This window comes from Fusarium oxysporum, chromosome I (genome assembly GCF_013085055.1).
Source record: "Fusarium oxysporum Fo47 chromosome I, complete sequence".
Lineage (NCBI taxonomy): Eukaryota > Fungi > Ascomycota > Sordariomycetes > Hypocreales > Nectriaceae > Fusarium > Fusarium oxysporum.
Genome location: NC_072840.1, coordinates 5653011 through 5670188, shown reverse-complemented (window position 1 = coordinate 5670188; position 17178 = coordinate 5653011). Strand labels below are relative to the sequence as shown.

Below are 17178 nucleotides of genomic sequence, written 5' to 3'. Positions count from 1 at the left end.
TACCAAGTAACATATCATTAAAAGCCAAGCCTATATCCATACACCTACTGCGCCAAGCTCAAACTTAGGAAACTTGGTATAACATATTATCCCTATTTTATTGCTCCCACCAAACGCCATATATGCGTACCAAATACGCCTCATAAATATACCGAGCCATCCCTCGTGGGTATATGCGATTTGATATGCTCAGATCTATTATATAAGTCCGCCGAATTAATGACCGCCCTGACCCATGTGCGGATGCTGGTGCTCAAATAGGCTCAACACATCTGAAGGTATATAGTCTAACCAAGGCCCCATCATGTCTGATTGCTGCAGCCCCAAAGCAGCAATGTCTATATCCTGGCTGTCGAAGGTGATGCCGTCCATGCTACCCATATTTCCCCAGGGCATCGCATATGGGAAACTCGTTTGGCCAAAATACATGGCGTTTGCCCCTGAAAGAGTCGTGGTGGGGTTCACACCATTGTCAGCCATCGCTGTTGGTGGCGAGACACTGTATGTATCAAAAGCAGTAGAAGGTGGATTTGTCGGTGTAAACCTCGACCCAGTGGTGTAAATGTCATTGGCCTCACAGTCCTCAGGCAACCCGTCGAACTGAACAGTAGGACGAGTTTGCGTACTCGTCGCTGAAAGGTTCGAAGTTCGACGAGGCACAATTGGGCGGGACGATTGCCGCACAGCTGAAACATTGGGCTGGGGATAAGTTGGCGCAAGCATGCCCGCTGAGTCTGGTAAACTCTGTCGAATAGGGTCAAATATCATATTGCCAGGTGGTGTACTAGGAGCTCGTGTCGGCTGTGAAGTTTGAGCTCCAGTTCCTGGCGTCGAGTCTCGGTTCTGATACATGAGTGTCAGGCTCGAGTTTGGAGAGTTGGCAGTTCCTGCCAGAGTCCATGCTATAGGCGGACCTGACATCCTTGGTGATGCCTTGTTCTCAAATTTGGGGAACGGATTGTTCAATGCACCACTGCTACTCTTGCGTCCAGCTTTAGTGCTCTCATACTCTTCTGCTGTGTACGTTTCGCAATCCCATATTCCCTTGGCCCTCTGGTCCAATGCAGTGATGATGTAGGTAGCTCCACCCCAGTACATTTGCACTTGTTGCAGAGAATTAAAGCACTTTTGGTAGTTCTGGTTTGCTGCCGAAGCCAATAGGGAGTGTCTTGATGATTTGGCCTCTCGAGGTTTATTGCTTCCTGAAGCGTCCGGATGCTGTGCACCTGGGGGTGAGTTGGCCCGTGAAGGCGAGCTCGATGCGTTTGCGCTTGACTCCATCACGAAGGCGCAAGCTGCAATGTAGATTGGCTGACTGACAAAAGGATTTCCAATGAAGCTCTTGGAGTCTATCAAGTCTGCAAAAGACAAAATGTCGCAAATCGTTTTTGCGCTGCTCATGCTGAGCTCGCGACTGTCTGGTAGGAGTTGCAACTCACTGCGGAGTTCAGCAAAGGGTGTAAGGAGAGTCGGCTGGTGAAGGATGATGAAGAGAGCATGAAACCAGAAGTGCAGCAGGATGAATGTGGTGCCCTGGCCTGCTCCCAAATACGCTTTGAAGTTGTTTACATTGAACTGTAGCCGCCAGTCCCAACTCTTGTAGAGCCTGGTCAGCTCATGCTCCATCTCACCAAGCTTGTCCCATGTGTCCTTGGTGAGATCCTGCGCATTGCGAATCTTGTTGAGGACGTCGCATACACGCCCGTAGAGGTGGATTATTTGGAGAAAGATCGGATAGGGAGCTGGCCAACCAGTCGCTGGGTCGATGAAAGGCTCTGGGAATGAAAGCTCCAAGTCATCATCTCGAAATGTGACAGGTCGTCCCGTCCCTGATGAGATGACACGGTCAAGGATAAAAACTGCCCAAAACGTATCCATCCTTTCTTGTACGAGCTCTTTTTGCTCTTGAGCACTCAGCTGACTCGATTCACCTCCTTTCGCCTCGGAGCTTCCTTCGTCAATCGGATGGCGGCCCCAGTTCTGAGAATACAAAGCATCCTTCTCACCGTGATACTGAACTCCCACCTCTTTTTGCAACCCCAGGTCGACGGCCATACGGATAGCAAGCCCAAGATACATCCACAGAGCACTGTCCTGGCTCGCTCCGAAACCCTCATAAGCCATGAGAAGACAAGCTTGCACAGCACCAACAGTCGGACATGGGAACGTATCAACAGTGGCCTGCCTGGCTCTTTGCGCAAAGACTGCACCCCTTTCCATCCTTGGCATTTTGTCGTTTCCGTTTGTAAGAATTGGTGAGTCGGAGAATCTGGCGGCCAAGGCGCATATTGAGTCAACCAGAATCGGTTCAACCCTCTTTTCTTTCACCATCCGTAAGAACTTTGATTGTCGAAGGAATGGGTAACTGGAGCCCATTTGCACGAAGAAGGTGTTGATGAGACTAATTATCAATGGGTGAACTGGAGCAGGATCGTTGGGATCATAGGTAGGTAGTTCCTCGCTGACCACATCGCTCCCAACAGCTGAACTGCTTCCTTGCGGTCCGCTATGCGTTGATATCGGCGATGTCCCAGCCAGTGAACCAGCAGTCGAGCGCCGGCGATCGCGCACAGAAACAACCATTTGTTTAAAACCAGGTACGATAGCAGTTGGGCCGAAATATCGGAAATAGGGTACGCGGTGACTTTCGGAGCGTCGCACAGCAGTAGGAGAGGTTGGTAGAGTGGAAGGGTGGTGGCCATTTTGCGCAGTCGCATTCGGGGTTTCGCGGTCTTCAACCTTTGGATCGATCATGTTCGCGAGCGACATTGTCGTCCCTGCAGCTGCATGTGAATTTGGGGTTTCAGGCGCGTGCTGTGCTGACACAGACGCCTTCTCGATCTTGATATTCTCATCATGGTAGTGGCGGGGCTCGTGCTCGTCTCGTTCGTGGGCCTGCTTATCCAACGGCGATGGTTTCTCACAATCCTCCCTCTTGATTTCCTCAGGGTATCCTAGACATTGATGGCCGTTCTTGGTACAGGTAGAGCAAACAGGTCGTTCGCCAGCGCATCTCGTCTTTCGTTTTCGACAGGTCAAACACCTGAGCCGCAAAGGGGTTAGCACCTGGCAATTGGGTCGAGGAAGAGTCGGGGATTGGGTAACAGGAAGTAGAGACCAGAAGACGATATATTGTGGAAGCCAGAGAGTCATGCGACTAGTTCTGTGTCACGATGTTATGGTGGTACGACCGGAGTATACTTACGCAGCGTTGATTCTGCGCCGCTTAGAAGGCGGTTGTCCTTGATTATGTACAAAACGAATCGGACGCGGTGGCGGCGGAACCGAATCCGATGTATTTGTCTGGGTGCTCATGACTAGAACATGGTGATGCTTCTCCTGGGGGTTGTGTAGTTAGGCGCAGAAGCGGACGTTCGTTGGGAGCAGAAGAAGCCCGGCGCAATATGGAGCCAGGCGAGTTTAAGCGATCCGAGTATGATGACGAGTGACAAGCTGACCGGCGGGGTTCGACGTCTTTCAGGGCGTGTTGCAGAAAACTGTGGCTGTTGATGTTGGGCAAATATGCAACAGGTGGCGAGGCAATGCAACCCTGGAGAAGGAGGACGCAAGGGATGTGAATGCGACAGGAGATTTGTTGCGATGTTTCGTAGGTACTAGGAGAGGGAGTTAAAATGGTGGCATTCCCATATATGAGACAAAAGCCTTAAAGCTGGGCAAGGTCACATCAATGACTGAGTAGCATGTTCTGGATTGGGTTTGGGTAAACAATCAGGAACATGAAACTAATAAGCGACGGCACAGAATGAAGCTCGTGAGGTAGGCCAGGGGTTTGAGATTAGGCGATGAGAGAGGAGTTCATGAAGGCTTTAGTGTTGAGTTGTGCCGTGACGTAAGAGGATACGGGTATAGTTGAGCAATAATTAAGACGGAATTATTAAGAAAATGTGACTAGAAAAAAGGATGAGAGGGAACAAGATGCAATGACACAACGAATATGATTGCGAAAGTGGACGACAGGGAATTGAGTCTGGTCTGGGGACGGGGATGGTGTTTAGGCAGGTGGGGTAATTGCTCATGTGGAGAGAAAGAACTGCAAAGCTCAAGCCTCAAGTGATCAGAGACATACGCAATTCTCAAGGTATGACTTACAAGCTAATATCCTCCTATTTCGTCGACAACAGGTCTAAGTTGTAGGAGTGAAAAGAGAGATATCACTGAAGAAAAAGTAAGGAGCCAATGCAACACAACACAACAAAACTGGGCATCAAAAAAACCAACATCGTCACATCAGTGGCAATAAATACCATTAGCCTTGATCCCTCTCTTACAGTCTCTCCTCTTTTCCCTCAATCCCACTCCCATTCATTCTCAGCCCTTTCCCATGGATTCATCTCATCCAATCCTCCTCCTCCAACTCCTCTTTCTTCGGTTCCTTTTTCCCCTTTCCTAGCCGTCGCCCCCAACCTTATTAGTTAGAACCAACGTAACGGCCCGCTTGCCGCCTTGTTCAGCCCCCTCCAAGGATTAACTGCAAAGACCACGATGATGCTCTTCTGCTTCGCATATTGTGTCTCACCTATGCATTCTTGCAGATGGGGGTTTGTCTTTCTACCTAGTTACATGCATCGCATAATTGGATTCCTCTTATACAGACCATTCTCTTCTAAATTCGGCCTGCTCTCTAAGCGAATTGACTGCAGGTTGGTGACGGACGATCTAATTGTTTCATCTTGAGGGTTGAGAGTTCACCCCACGCCGCTAGACAGTTGTCAATCCCATGATCCGACAGCCATCCCGAATAAGTCGTTACATGGATAAAGCCAAGAAACCGGAGTTATTAATTAACTTTGGTTCCAGAGTGCGGGGAAGCCATTTGCAATCGTGGTTTGTCAGTTTCCAGTGCGCAGTTGTACTCGTACCCTACTACGTAGAGACTCAAACACCGCTCCTCAGCCTTTTGGAACCTCTTGATGAATCGTCACGGCCTTCCAACGCCAATGCCAAGCTCATGCAGATCATTATGCACTGCCCGCAGCATCATAGCCCGATGAAACAGAGCTCCCAAATCTGTTGAACAAGTGGCGAATGATATCGAGGTCCACTAAACAGGCATATCATCCATGGTGCTCTAGGACGTCAAGTGGGTAAGTAAACAGGTAGCTGTCAATATCCACATATTCTCTTCATGTTTCATTATAAAATACATCTCATCGCGTTCATATATGCCATACAGGTACAATCACCGTATAGTGCCGCCTCAACAAATCCAAGTGCTCCCAACCATCCCAAATATGTATATATGTCACTACGCTTCCCATTCCTTTTCAACTCCAATAATATCCAGCTGTGAATGATTGCTGAACGGGTATCGCCAGTTCGCTGTCGTCGCTATCATATGACTCGTCCGTATTTTCCTTTCCTTTCTTATCCAAAAACGATGGTTACGCCCATATCTGCACTCACTCTTCTCCAGAGATCACCACCACTCCTGACGCCCATCATCATCGCCTCTTCTTGCTGCTGCAGCATATCGGCCTTGTCCGCACGTCGCCAGACTTCTTGTGCAATAGTCCATGCACGGTCAATATTTGTCATGCCTTGCCGGCGGTTGATAGCAATGAATGCCTGGCGGGCAAGTTCGCGATCAGCGAGTGTAATGGCCTCGCAAGCAGCAACAAACAGTGGCCAGAGAAGAGCACTCATAGGACCAGTATTACTGACTGTTCCGACACAATGGGTCAGACTGATATGGGCATGGCGCTGTACGAGTGGGTGTCTCCTTGGGTAGCTGTAAATGGTCCGGTAAAGGTAGACGAAAGCAGAGTGACGATAAGACAAAGCGTTGCTAAGAATACTCTGGAGTCGGCTCCTTTCTGCAGTTTGCTCAGGGCTCAATTCCTCGGGATTTTGATTCAGAACAGAGTTTTCGGGGACGGCAGGATGCCAGTCCTCCAACGCCGCCTCGATAGCCGTTGCCGAGGTTTCGAATTCCGTTCGGAGAACAGCAACCTTGGAAACCTCTTCGTTTGCAACAGCAACATCAAGCTGATCCTTGAGTGCCAAGAGGTTGGAAAGTCGATGGATGATTGGCCACAAGGAAGTGGCCATGCCCAGCAGAGTGTCGACACTGCCCAAGGGAGAGGTGGCGCCACAAGAATCGAGAGGAGGGAAAGGTGTAAGATAATTCGTGCCTGGAGCACTAGAGAGAGGAGCAGTACCAAATGACAGTGCCGCAATAACATCATAGAAACGGAATGCCTGGAAAATCGTCAGAAAGTTGCTCATTGATCCAGTCGAATACAACTTACCCGCTCCAGGAAAACGCCAGTTGGATCAGTGGCAGTTCCATTATTGCTCATGATGGTCATGGCGCCTTTGAGATGGCCATCCACGATATTGGATCGACCCTTTTGTACCAGCTACAAGGCGTCAGTTACATGGGCCAGAGATTCAAATTGATCGATCAACTTACCACTTCATAATACACTAATAGCATGATAGCAGCCAGCAACTCGTTTCGGTTTGCGCCTGAGCCCTTCTGAATCAACCGCGCCAGACCCTGAATAGCTCTGTTGTGGAAATAGACACTCTTCTCGTCATTGTCAACCCCACGGTATTCGAGATGAGCACTCGCTAAAGCATAAACCGCGTTGGTGACAGCAGGGCTCTCATGGCACAGGGGAAGAACAAGCTGCTGGAAAGGATTGCCACTCTCTTCACGGAAGACGATGAGATGCGACAAAACATTGCAGAAATGGTCGACAAGTGCACGTCGGTTGGTACGTTCGGAGAACTCTGTGAATACCGGAGCGCAGAACTCAAGTCGAGGAGATTGTGTAGGAATAGGCGCGATCATAGCCAGTGAAGGGCTAGGGGTGGCGTATGCGGCTGCGTATGTGCTGGCATACGTTGTTGTTGGAATATTGATGGTGATGGACTCCCGGCGAACTATCTCTTCGATATCCTCCTCTCCGTTCTCGATGTGTTGAACGACATACTTGGAATCATCGAATGGGGGCAATTGAAAATCGACCGAGTCGAGAGGTGAAATTATTGGAAGGTCCGTGGCCGCCCAGTCAGTAGGGTCATTTGTGGATATGCTGGCAGTACGATTGACGAGAGAAGTGTTGAGTATTGGTGCTTGAGTCGTAACAGGAGTGTCGTCGAGTGAGTCTTCGTCAGCTGATCTATCATGCGCATCGTCGTTCCATTCGGAGGTGGCATGGATATCCAAAACATGAGTTGCCCGGTCCGAGCTCGAGGAAGAGTTTGTGTCAAATGGCGAGCAGGGAACAGTTGCTTCACGTTTGCGCCTCTGACGAGGTCGGACAGGTTCGTAATTGCACTCCTGGCCACGTTCTTGGCATCGGGCGCATGCAGGTCGAATCTCGTCACATTTCTTCTTCTGTAGCAGCTAGTCAGTATCATATCAACTGCACATGTAGAGTGAGCTGTGTACCTTTTCTTTACTATATAAATCGTTAGTTAATTGCTAATACAAAAAGAAGAAAATAGCAAGGACTTACCAGTAACTGCATCCTGTGCGACGACAAAAACGTCCGAGTTAGCAAGTCCGTCTAGCTAGAATGGGGAGTATTGTTTGTGTAACAGAATGCTTCCAGAATAATTCACATACCTGCGCGCGAACGCTTCTTAGGGACCTTGGGTGGTGCAAGTCTGGTGTACAGCAACATCGTGGCCGTTATGTGGTGGCGAATATAGATGATCGGAGGATCACAAAGTCAATCATGCGGTTTCCATCCAGGAATTGAGATGGTGGCGCATGGGCTATGCGGGTATTGGTGAGAGACGTTTCGAGCTCTACAGTCTCAGCACAAACCAGTTGCTGAATGCTATATTGAAGCAAAAGAAGTCGTCGACTGAATATTTTGAATTGAATAACTGATCTGCGTGTGGGGGAAGTAAGAGGGGGAAATAAAGTCCACAAGAAGCCGAGGATCTGGGGAGAAATTGGAGCGGAGGCGGGAGATCGGTAGTGATATTTAATAAGTAATCCAAGGAGTTGGACACGAACGTTGGCTAGGGCGAAATATGACGATATAATCAAACAAGAGACAATAGTCAAAGTTTAAAAGTCAAGATTGAGGCCAGGAGCAGGATTATGAGCAGGACCGAGACGTGAGGGGGGGAAGAAGAAGGGGAAAAAGAAGAAATGGAAGGGATCAAAATTGATGCCTCGTGCGTCTCTGGGGCGTCATGGTTCGGTCTACCGTCTAACATAAGGTCCCTCCTTGCCAGTCTTGTCACTCACTACACACCATCGTGATCTTTCAGCATCCACGACAATCATGGATCCCTGGCCCTGGCTACGACACTTGCCCGAGTCTGGGCAAAGCTACCTTTTGTTAGCTTGCGGGGTTACGGGCGCTGGTCTGCAAGTGCACTGAGAGCATCAGAAATGTGCCCTGAAGAATTTTGTACCGTTGCTCCTTGCTCTGCGGAGAGCTGGAGATTTGGGGGATGAGAATGGGACCATGGGATGAATTTGCAGGGGGTAACTGAGAGCTTTTGCGGTGGGATGGAGAATCGGGGTATGAAACCCGATGAATTTATACTGTGTTTTCCACCTCAATACACATGGCACGCACAGTGCTCAGACAGTATAAGTTCCTTTCCACGTTAGGTGCAGAACAGATGCAAATCCACGCCCCCGCTCGTCTACAGCAGGTGACTTTTCTTCACATGAAAAGCGACCCCCTCTCATCCAACGCCACCCAAAGACAGAGTTCTAGAATTGACAGGAGGAACTGAATGTTATCAATGTAACCCTCTCCAGCTCCCCAAGGCTCAATCAAGTATTCGGAGTCAAGCACCGACCTCGCCTGCAGCCACCAAATAGCATACTCAAAAGCGGCAAACCACGACCCAAAACCACATGGCCCTGGCATTCTTTTCCCCGGCGGGCTGGAAAATCCGGGGTAATGAGACTGCCAATTCAGCACCATCCGGCTGCCACTCGGCCGCTTTTGGTCCAGATGGTGATGGGCAACTCGCTCTGACAGGCGCGGCAAACCAGAAACCTGGCTAATTGCCAGGCCAAGCAAGCCACTGAGAGCATCAGCGCCATACCCTTCCCGCCCCCGCGTGCTTTGCCGGACGCCGCAACCCTTCCCGTTTAAATGCTGCATCAGTCTGAGATCTACGCTCTTCAGGACAATGGGAATCCTCAGGAAGATCACAACAAGGGGTGATCACTTCCCCCGCGCGAGTCTGACGGGAGGTTCTGGGGCGATTATGGCCGGTTCGCTTGCGCAGGAACAGCAAGAATCATTCGTCCGCGAAATAAAGTTCATGGACCCTTAATTCCGCCCTTTGATCGGCAATGCTCTAAATTCAGCATCAGTGGAGGTGAATTCAGCAACACGAGCTACGACGTTGACGATGTTGACCAGCGTTGGTGTACCTGCCAATTCTAGAAGCTATCGGCGAGTTATTGCCAAATGTCTGAGCGTAGAGTGCCAAGCAAATCGGAGGCTTATGGGCAAGATTTATCAACGGCAGCCACCGATCGTGAAGCTCGAGTGCATCTTGGCCACGGGGCCACGATAGCTCTCGTCCGGTCTAGAAAGTGGCACCTGGTGAAGCACCAGCATGCAGCTAACGTTGCAGGACCCTTGAGAGGCCTAACGATTCTTGGCAGCGGGCAGCGGCCGGGTACTTTCTACTGCCTTGTATGGATACCCAACTGTCGAGCATCCATGCGATATTCGGGAGGTCCAACTTCATGATATGAACGCCAGACCTAGGGAGGTTTGGTTTGGCCCTGAACAAGCATTTGCGAAGTGGAGAAGGGTCAAGAATTACACAATCTGGGCTGATGATTGATAATGCTACTCTCCGAGTACCTTACTCCATCCTTCAATCTTATGATTGTAATGGGTGGTCAACTTAGGCTCCAAGCCATCTGCAGCCGCTACTACTCTGTTTAGTCTTGGACTACTCACCAGGAATTCACTTCGAAGGTTGCTATTTCTTGCGCATTGACAGAAATGACGTTCTTTAGTTATTAAGGTTAACGAAAATGCCTCTTCTCTGATCATTTCCACAGAAAGCCTAGGTCCGCAACATCTTGGGCGTCCTGCTGATGAACACCGGCTCCAATTACGTCTCCACCTACCACCAACGTCCAGCCTGTTCGTGCTCACTAAAAGACTCTATTTTAGGATAAACCGCCGCTACCTCACGATGTCAACAGCCATCTCAAACCAGGCATCAAATTTTAGCAGATGCCCCTTCTGACCGCCAAGCTAATTTTGCTTGATAAAAGTCTGTTGCTTTAGTTGATGATCGTAAGGCTACCAGAGGCTGACCGCTCAGAAACGGTCATCGGCCAACCTGGCCAGCATATTGCTCTCACGACAAGGAAGTTTTTAACGAGGACAGCCGAAGTGCGTCGCTTGTCGGAACTTTTCAAATGGGCCTATGATCGCCCAACTGGGTCTTTGTCTGCACAATACATGATCCATTGAAGAATCCCATTCAAATTCGCAATACTCAACTGTATCAGCAAAGGTCGCCTGTCTTCAAAGCAGCTTGACCTCATCGGCAACTCTCAACTGACTTCCATTATTCTCCATTACTATTATATGCTTGTATGCCTCCGCCCCCGAAGTTCTCGGCCCCCAGTCCCCAGTGATTTGGATGAACTTCTGTCGTTATGGACAGGGTTCCCTTCTCCATAAGACACTTGATTCGTGGCCTTGTCTACTTGTCAGACGGACAAGACCGCTGAATGGCTGCCACGGTAGCAACGCCAATGCACTTGAGCGCACCATATGCTCCCAAACAATGCACTCTCCGTTCACAGTCGGCCACTAAGAGCTTGAGAAATCCGTCGCCGACCAATCGTGAGATGAGAGGCACTGCATTGTCTTGAGGGATGGTATAGAAATAGAGCATCGAGGGGGCTTCGCTGTTGAGCTACCATGGTGTTGTTCCCAGCGAATCCCATGAGCTGCACCACAGCCTCAGCTGCGACTGAGCGATGGTATTGGTGAAGATGACGAGCAAAATGCAATACCGCCACATATGGGTGCTCTCTCGCAGCTCTGTCACCGATCGATCGCCTTGAAGCTCTTGGCCTATGGTGTTCTGTTCGGTTTCAGCTCGAGCAGCCCCCGCGAGAGAAAATGAGCCGCGTGTCGAGCCCATTATTGCTTATCCGTAGGATATTGCTCATCGCCGTGCAACTTCTCACCGTTTTCATTCCACCTGCTTTCATAGTCTCCACGCTGGGCCCACGATTATTATTGCCTTAAGAGGAGCTATATTTCTTGCAATCTCACCAGTGCTGCGCTTTTGGGTTGACCGCCCAACCACAACGAACCGTGCAGTCGGTTTCAGTGGGCTTTTCGCTCAGCCCTACAGATCGGCTGGCACGAGTGAAGCATTTACTGCTCACTCGTGGCGTAGCATCTTCAGACCCCGGTTATTGACAAGCCTCTAAGGCCTCCATTGCTGACATTAGGAACATTCCTATTTTGTCTGACGCATTTCTCCTTTTCTCCTTCTCATCATTGCTTTTGGCTATTTTGTTGCGAAACGGTTGAATATCCGACACCATCCTCACGGCGATCTTGTATCGAATCGATCTGTGACCGTTGTAAACCCGCGATTATCAATCAAATTATATCCGTTGATTTGCGACAACCACCAGCCTGAAGAGGCTGCATTTATCCGAGTTACATTTTGCTCATGATCGGCGCCCCTCACGGCTGAACGAAACCACCCTCGATTCGCTGTCGCATTTCCCCTCAGTTCCATGTTCGCACAAGATGAGGAACTGGGGGTGTAGCTTTTGCCTCACCTCGGTCGTTGGTGCATTTTGGGCTTTGGGTGTCGAGGCGGCCGACTACAGAAGACATGATGGCGTTCATCGTATTGAGAAGGAGGCGCAAATCACACAGGCAGCGGGTCTTGGTCGACGAGCCGAAGCGCAATGTGCGACGAGTATGAAATTATGCCCTTCGAGTTTGGACGGAGGATGTTGCCCAGAAAACTATGATTGCGCCAAAGAGAGCTGTCAAGCGACAACGAAGGGACCCTCGACGTGTGGAACAAAAATAGGCTGGCATGTTTGCGCTCCGGTCTATGGAGGTTCGTATTCTGTGAATGTAAAGCGTTTGCGAACACGGCTCACATATAGTAGGAGGCTGTTGTCCTGACGGTTACCTTTGCGAGACAGCCGACAACTGTGTACCACCCTCTGGGTCAGCATATACATACGATTGTCCAGCTAGCCAGTATTTATGTCCGTCATCGCTGAGCTACGGCTGCTGTCCGAATGGAATGGCATGCGGCGTGAACCAGTGTTACTCTTCCGATCCTGTAACTGTCACAAGTACTATGGTCATTACAACGACAATAAGGGGGGAGCGAACAACTTATAGGACAACAGCTGTGACCGTCGAAACACCAACAGCTCCTACGGCTCTCCCGACGGTAAATGCTGGCGAAGATAACGACCAGGCAGTTCTAAAATACTTCCCTTCGTCGATCCCCAAAGTCAGCCCAACGAGCTCATCTGACGATGATAACGGCGACAAAGGAGGCCTTTCAACTGGCGCATTGGCTGGTATTATTGCCGGCTCTGTGGCTTTCTTAATTATCGTATTAGTGGCGGCATTTATCATCATCCGCCATCTGAACAAGGTTGTTGCCGCTGTCGCCACACCAAAAACATCAGACAGATCCAACGGCTCAAATAGCCAATCTCGACAGACCCGACAGTACAAGACAGCAGACTCGGCCGTTGATGAACTAAGCATCGATCCATTGATACATCCGTCACTGATACCTCCACGACCGCAAAACCCTGGCCCTGATTCTGCAGCAACTTCACCATTCGGCCTCGCCAGCGCAGATCACAGTTCTAATGAGCCTACGCCAGGAGGGAACGGTTACCACGCGGTACCGGGAAGCGGCAACACCAGCAGACATGCTAGTTTCGATGCAATGGGTAACAGGGACGATTACTTCAGCGCCGTAGCTGCAGGCGAACAACATCGAATGAGCCATATCTCTAGACTTACTGGATCGACGAGGAACCGTTCAAGTACAGATTCACACGGGACGTACACCCATGTTCGGAACTACAGTAATGCTTCTGAAGGATCCGATGGTTCCCCTGGAGTGATGGCAGGTGCTCATCCTACGGCAGAGCTAGAAGCAACACCGTACGTACCAGAACTGCCGAGTTCTCCATCGTCTGTGGTGTTCCCAAGAGATGAAAGGCGAAGGTCATCAGGCAGTATTGCCAGTGTCCCGAGCCGACCTCCTGTAGCTCAGCGTCAGTCGGGTGGACCACGAATACGAAGTGATTCTCTGGGTCAGAGTAATCTCAGTATTGTGAACGAAGAAATGCATGGATTCTATGGGCCAAGCGAGCACCTCGTTGGTCAAACGGACAGCCACCGGCCAGGAACTCGAGGCTCGGGTAACAGGCAACCAAATGCACCTATGGAACATCCACGACCTGTGGCTGAAGAGCCTTGATCACATTTGGCTTGTTGTCTCTTTTCACATCTATGGACGCCCAGGGACGTTCAACCTGGGCATGATTTGGCTAGGTGGATGGGGTTGGGATATGGAAATTTGACATAGCGTAGCATGGCGTTCTCTGACGGGTTCTAAAGCTTTGGGCTGGGGGTGACCAAACAGGTCTATCTAAAGAATACACGAGTATACGGAGTACTTGGGTTTATTTATGTCTATTACTTTCGTTGGTGCAATCGAAGGCTTCCCAGCGAACTTTCCGAAGCTTTATAAAATCGAACATTTTACTTTCCCATGATCGCTGCTATTTCACCCAGTGATGAACCCTTGAGCCCTTGAACTTTGCTTTTTATTGGAAGCTTTCCAGATGCAAGTAGATCATTTTTCATTTATGCTTAATTTATAGACCCAGAGCATCGGGTCGCTAGAGTGCAGCTGCAGGGATAGGGATTTATGTCGGTAACATGACAGCTTCTTGAGTGGCGGCTGGGATTTAAATTACTTGCAGAACATTTTACATAGATCCCTCGACGAGTGGCTTATTTTGAAACTGTTCTTGTTTGAAACGTAACGTAGTAATTGATTATCTGCAGGATAATGTTGACTCGAGACTGGAACAACACGTGTAAGCGTAAGTAGTACTTTCGATGGAGTGGACTCAGTCTGTAAAAGTTATCACTGAATATGATAGATATCATTTCAATGAGACGCTATTTTGTTCTTGGCTTGTGGTTGTTGATTGGCTCTTCCTCATAAGAGATCGGTGCGATGTTGGGCCGCTTACAGCTTCGATTCTTCGTCCTGCTGCATTTCAGCCGCAAACCTAAACTTCACCTCTGTTTTATCGCGATATTGATGGGTGAACCCAAAAATTCATGATGGTCTCCAGCATCATCCACCATTTGTATACTTGGCTTCGGCCCAGTCTGGTGGCGATCTTCTATCGCAATATACCGTGGGCCTTGCGCTGGCGGTTGCTAGTATTTCAACCAGCTGCTCTCCTAACATACTCCATTGCCACGATACCTTGTCTTTTGTATCGCTCTTACACTGTTGAATATCTCCATATTTCGCCGGATCGTTATGTTCGAGCATTGATCTTCAAGGCTGCTGGTGTTGGGAAGGGGAGAGCTCTCAGGCCACTTCATGTGAACTTTCACTCAGGTGCATTCATGGGTGGCTTGCCGGAGGGCCATGCATATTTCGATCAGCTGGTATCAGAACAGACAGGGGCCGTTGTTGTTGATGTTGACTATCGTGTGGCGCCAGAACATGTTTTCCCTGCGGCTATTGACGATGCTAATGCAACGATCAAGTGGTTACAAGAGAACGCCGAAGAACGCTGGGGCGCAGATCCAACTTTAATGACCACGAGTGGTTTTTCAGCAGGAGGAAACTTAGCTTTTGCAGTCACTCAGCAGAGAAGCTGTCAGGCACCATCCCCTACTGCTATAAAGGCCATCGCAACTTTCTACGCTGTTATTGACTTCCGTCTAAGTCCCTGGGAGAAACCGCATGCAGACAACATGCCCAAGAATGACCCTGCGAAAATATTTCTGCCCCTTTTCGACGCATACGCAGCACCTGCTAGATCAAAACACTTTGGAGACCCAAGACTTAGTCCTGTGCTTTCAGAAAAGGAAACGTTGCCAGAACGGATTCTCCTTGTCGTTCCTGGTATCGATATTCTCGTTACAGAACAGACAGAGTTCGCAGAGCGAATCAATAAAGAGGATGGCGAAAAAGAAGTTCAAAGAGTGGAAATTTGGTATGAGAAAGATCTATTCCATGGATACTTGGAAGGTGAGTCACCAAATTCTCTCGCGAATTTAAGTATTAAACTTTCTAGTTCCTGATATCGTGGTTAAGCGGGATGTTAAGCATCGTGCTTACGACAAAGCTATTCAAGTCCTCCGGGAGACTCATGAGAAGTATAACTGGACTTGGAACGTCTAGCTTTCATCATACAAATATTTCAGGAACGTGTCTGAATGACTTGACACCGTTTACTCAACTTTGCCGTTCCCGTATAGTTGATGTGTTAAACTTTATTACACACTCAACCTTAACTCCCTCTTCACTGGATCTCATACCAAATTTTGTTACATACTTTCTTTTTCAAGCTACAAGTGCACGGCACAAAATTAAGAATACATGGCGCTGCCATTTCCTTTTCTAAATCTTCACTTCTACTCATATATGCCCAATGAAGGAACACACACACGAAAGCTTTTGACTTCAACCTCAAGCCGTGTCCTCATCTTTCACGATGGCTCAAATTCAGGATATGTCATACCGTTGGATATACGGCGGCGGGTCTTACTCCTCAACAAATAGGAAGTTGGATTCCCTGTTGCTCAAACTCCCCGTCGATATCTTGCTCATCATCCACTCATTCCTCCCCACGGGCAGTCAGCTGTGTCTTCTAACCACCTGCCACGGTATTAAAAGATTATTAGAGTATACCAGCGTCCCATTCTCTCAGCTTCCAGTTGCGAAAAAGCGAGAGTACAAGATGCTTGTCGTCCGACAATTTCCTAATGCCTGGCTTACTGGCCGAACACTACGTTTCCGAGAGTTTCACGCGAAAGACCTCTGCCCGCAACTAAAAGGCCCTCCGTACAAAGACCAACCAGGATGGAATAAAGACACGCTCAGGCAATTCGAGGAAGGAGCCTTGTTGATAAAACATAGGCATGTTCAGATGAGCCTCAAATATGACCGCTTGGAAAAGAAACCCCATCAACAGAAGTCGTTCCTCAAGACCCTCCTGGAGCCATATCACACTGATTTCTCACCGGGTTTAGAAATGCACCCGTTGGACAAGTTTGGAGCAGTAGGCCACTTTGAGTCTCATTCGAAACTCATCTCTAATCGATATCTTCTTTTCAACCAATGGACCTTCACCAACCCCTGGAAAGACAGAACGATCGTACTTGGCGAACTCGGACGCTTTGGAGCTTGCGAACATCAGCGGTGTGGAGGGACCTTGGGACTGAAGACTCGCATTGGACTACGGTTTGGCGAACACAAGTAGGAGGTATTGATGCTGAGGGTCTGCCCAAGGGTGATGATTGCCTTGAAATTGGTTCTCGTTATGGTGAAACGGGTGTAGAGGGGCAATAGTTGATGAGCAAGTAATTCTTATGATGTTTTTGGGGGTTTATCAAGGAGGCATCTTTTGGCTAGTGTTTATTCATAGACATGGTATTGATTGCTTTACGTCAATGCGCTGTGTCGACTTCGTATCACATTCTTCGGTACAGTTTCCGAACAGCGCGACTTTAGCGATTATTCAATTTATACATTAGAGGAACACAAGAACATGCTGTGTTTATTCTGGTGATCGAGGAATGCGGCAATCTATGTAAGTGAAACACACCTAGACACGACGGGCCGTTCCTGAGAGTGGAGGTTACCCTAAACTTGGTGTTGGCAGCGACACTTGCTGAAAAAGGCTCGGGTCACGAGAGGGAGAGCAGAGCAGAGTAGTAAAATGCAAGTATCACCTAATCGTGGCCTGACGTGATAAATGTTGCAGATAAACCCCAACTGCAAGGGTTTGTTCGTTGCTGGGCATCTCAGTAGTAGATCAGAATGGATCCCAGTGTGGTCCAATGGAATGACATCACCTCTGTTTGTCCACTAACTAACAGGGAGAGCTAAGAGCTATGGATTGCTCTCACAAGGGATAAAATACCA

General features: G+C 49.1%; 5 protein-coding genes across 5 annotated transcripts; 3 read left to right on the top strand and 2 right to left on the bottom strand.

Annotated features, from left to right (window-relative positions):
- Nucleotides 1–16: 16 nt before the first annotated feature.
- FOBCDRAFT_284719 (fungal-specific transcription factor domain-containing protein) lies at nucleotides 17–3315 on the bottom strand (the record flags this gene model as incomplete). The annotated part of the gene is made up of 2 exons (XM_059611664.1): nucleotides 17–3163; nucleotides 3206–3315. The coding sequence occupies 2 exons, from the start codon at nucleotides 3313–3315 to the stop codon at nucleotides 217–219; spliced, it is 3057 nt and encodes a 1018-aa protein (XP_059463951.1). The 3' UTR covers nucleotides 17–216.
- Nucleotides 3316–5102: 1787 nt separating this feature from the next.
- Nucleotides 5103–7655, bottom strand: FOBCDRAFT_256274 (fungal-specific transcription factor domain-containing protein; the record flags this gene model as incomplete). The annotated part of the gene is made up of 6 exons (XM_059611179.1): nucleotides 5103–6219; nucleotides 6270–6380; nucleotides 6434–7375; nucleotides 7421–7430; nucleotides 7488–7500; nucleotides 7598–7655. 6 exons carry the CDS (start codon nucleotides 7653–7655, stop codon nucleotides 5386–5388), a joined length of 1968 nt encoding a protein of 655 aa, XP_059463950.1. The 3' UTR covers nucleotides 5103–5385.
- A 4101-nt stretch (nucleotides 7656–11756) lies between these two features.
- On the top strand, nucleotides 11757–13476 carry FOBCDRAFT_195759 (uncharacterized protein; the record flags this gene model as incomplete). The annotated part of the gene is made up of 2 exons (XM_059608822.1): nucleotides 11757–12078; nucleotides 12218–13476. The coding sequence occupies 2 exons, from the start codon at nucleotides 11757–11759 to the stop codon at nucleotides 13474–13476; spliced, it is 1581 nt and encodes a 526-aa protein (XP_059463949.1).
- Nucleotides 13477–14073: 597 nt separating this feature from the next.
- Nucleotides 14074–15477, top strand: FOBCDRAFT_284715 (Alpha/Beta hydrolase protein; the record flags this gene model as incomplete). The annotated part of the gene is made up of 3 exons (XM_059611663.1): nucleotides 14074–14107; nucleotides 14458–15279; nucleotides 15326–15477. The coding sequence occupies 3 exons, from the start codon at nucleotides 14074–14076 to the stop codon at nucleotides 15430–15432; spliced, it is 963 nt and encodes a 320-aa protein (XP_059466633.1). The 3' UTR covers nucleotides 15433–15477.
- A 268-nt stretch (nucleotides 15478–15745) lies between these two features.
- Nucleotides 15746–16513, top strand: FOBCDRAFT_268078 (uncharacterized protein; the record flags this gene model as incomplete). Its single annotated transcript, XM_054702986.2, has 1 exon — nucleotides 15746–16513. The coding sequence occupies one exon, from the start codon at nucleotides 15746–15748 to the stop codon at nucleotides 16511–16513; it is 768 nt and encodes a 255-aa protein (XP_054558961.2).
- Nucleotides 16514–17178: the final 665 nt, after the last annotated feature.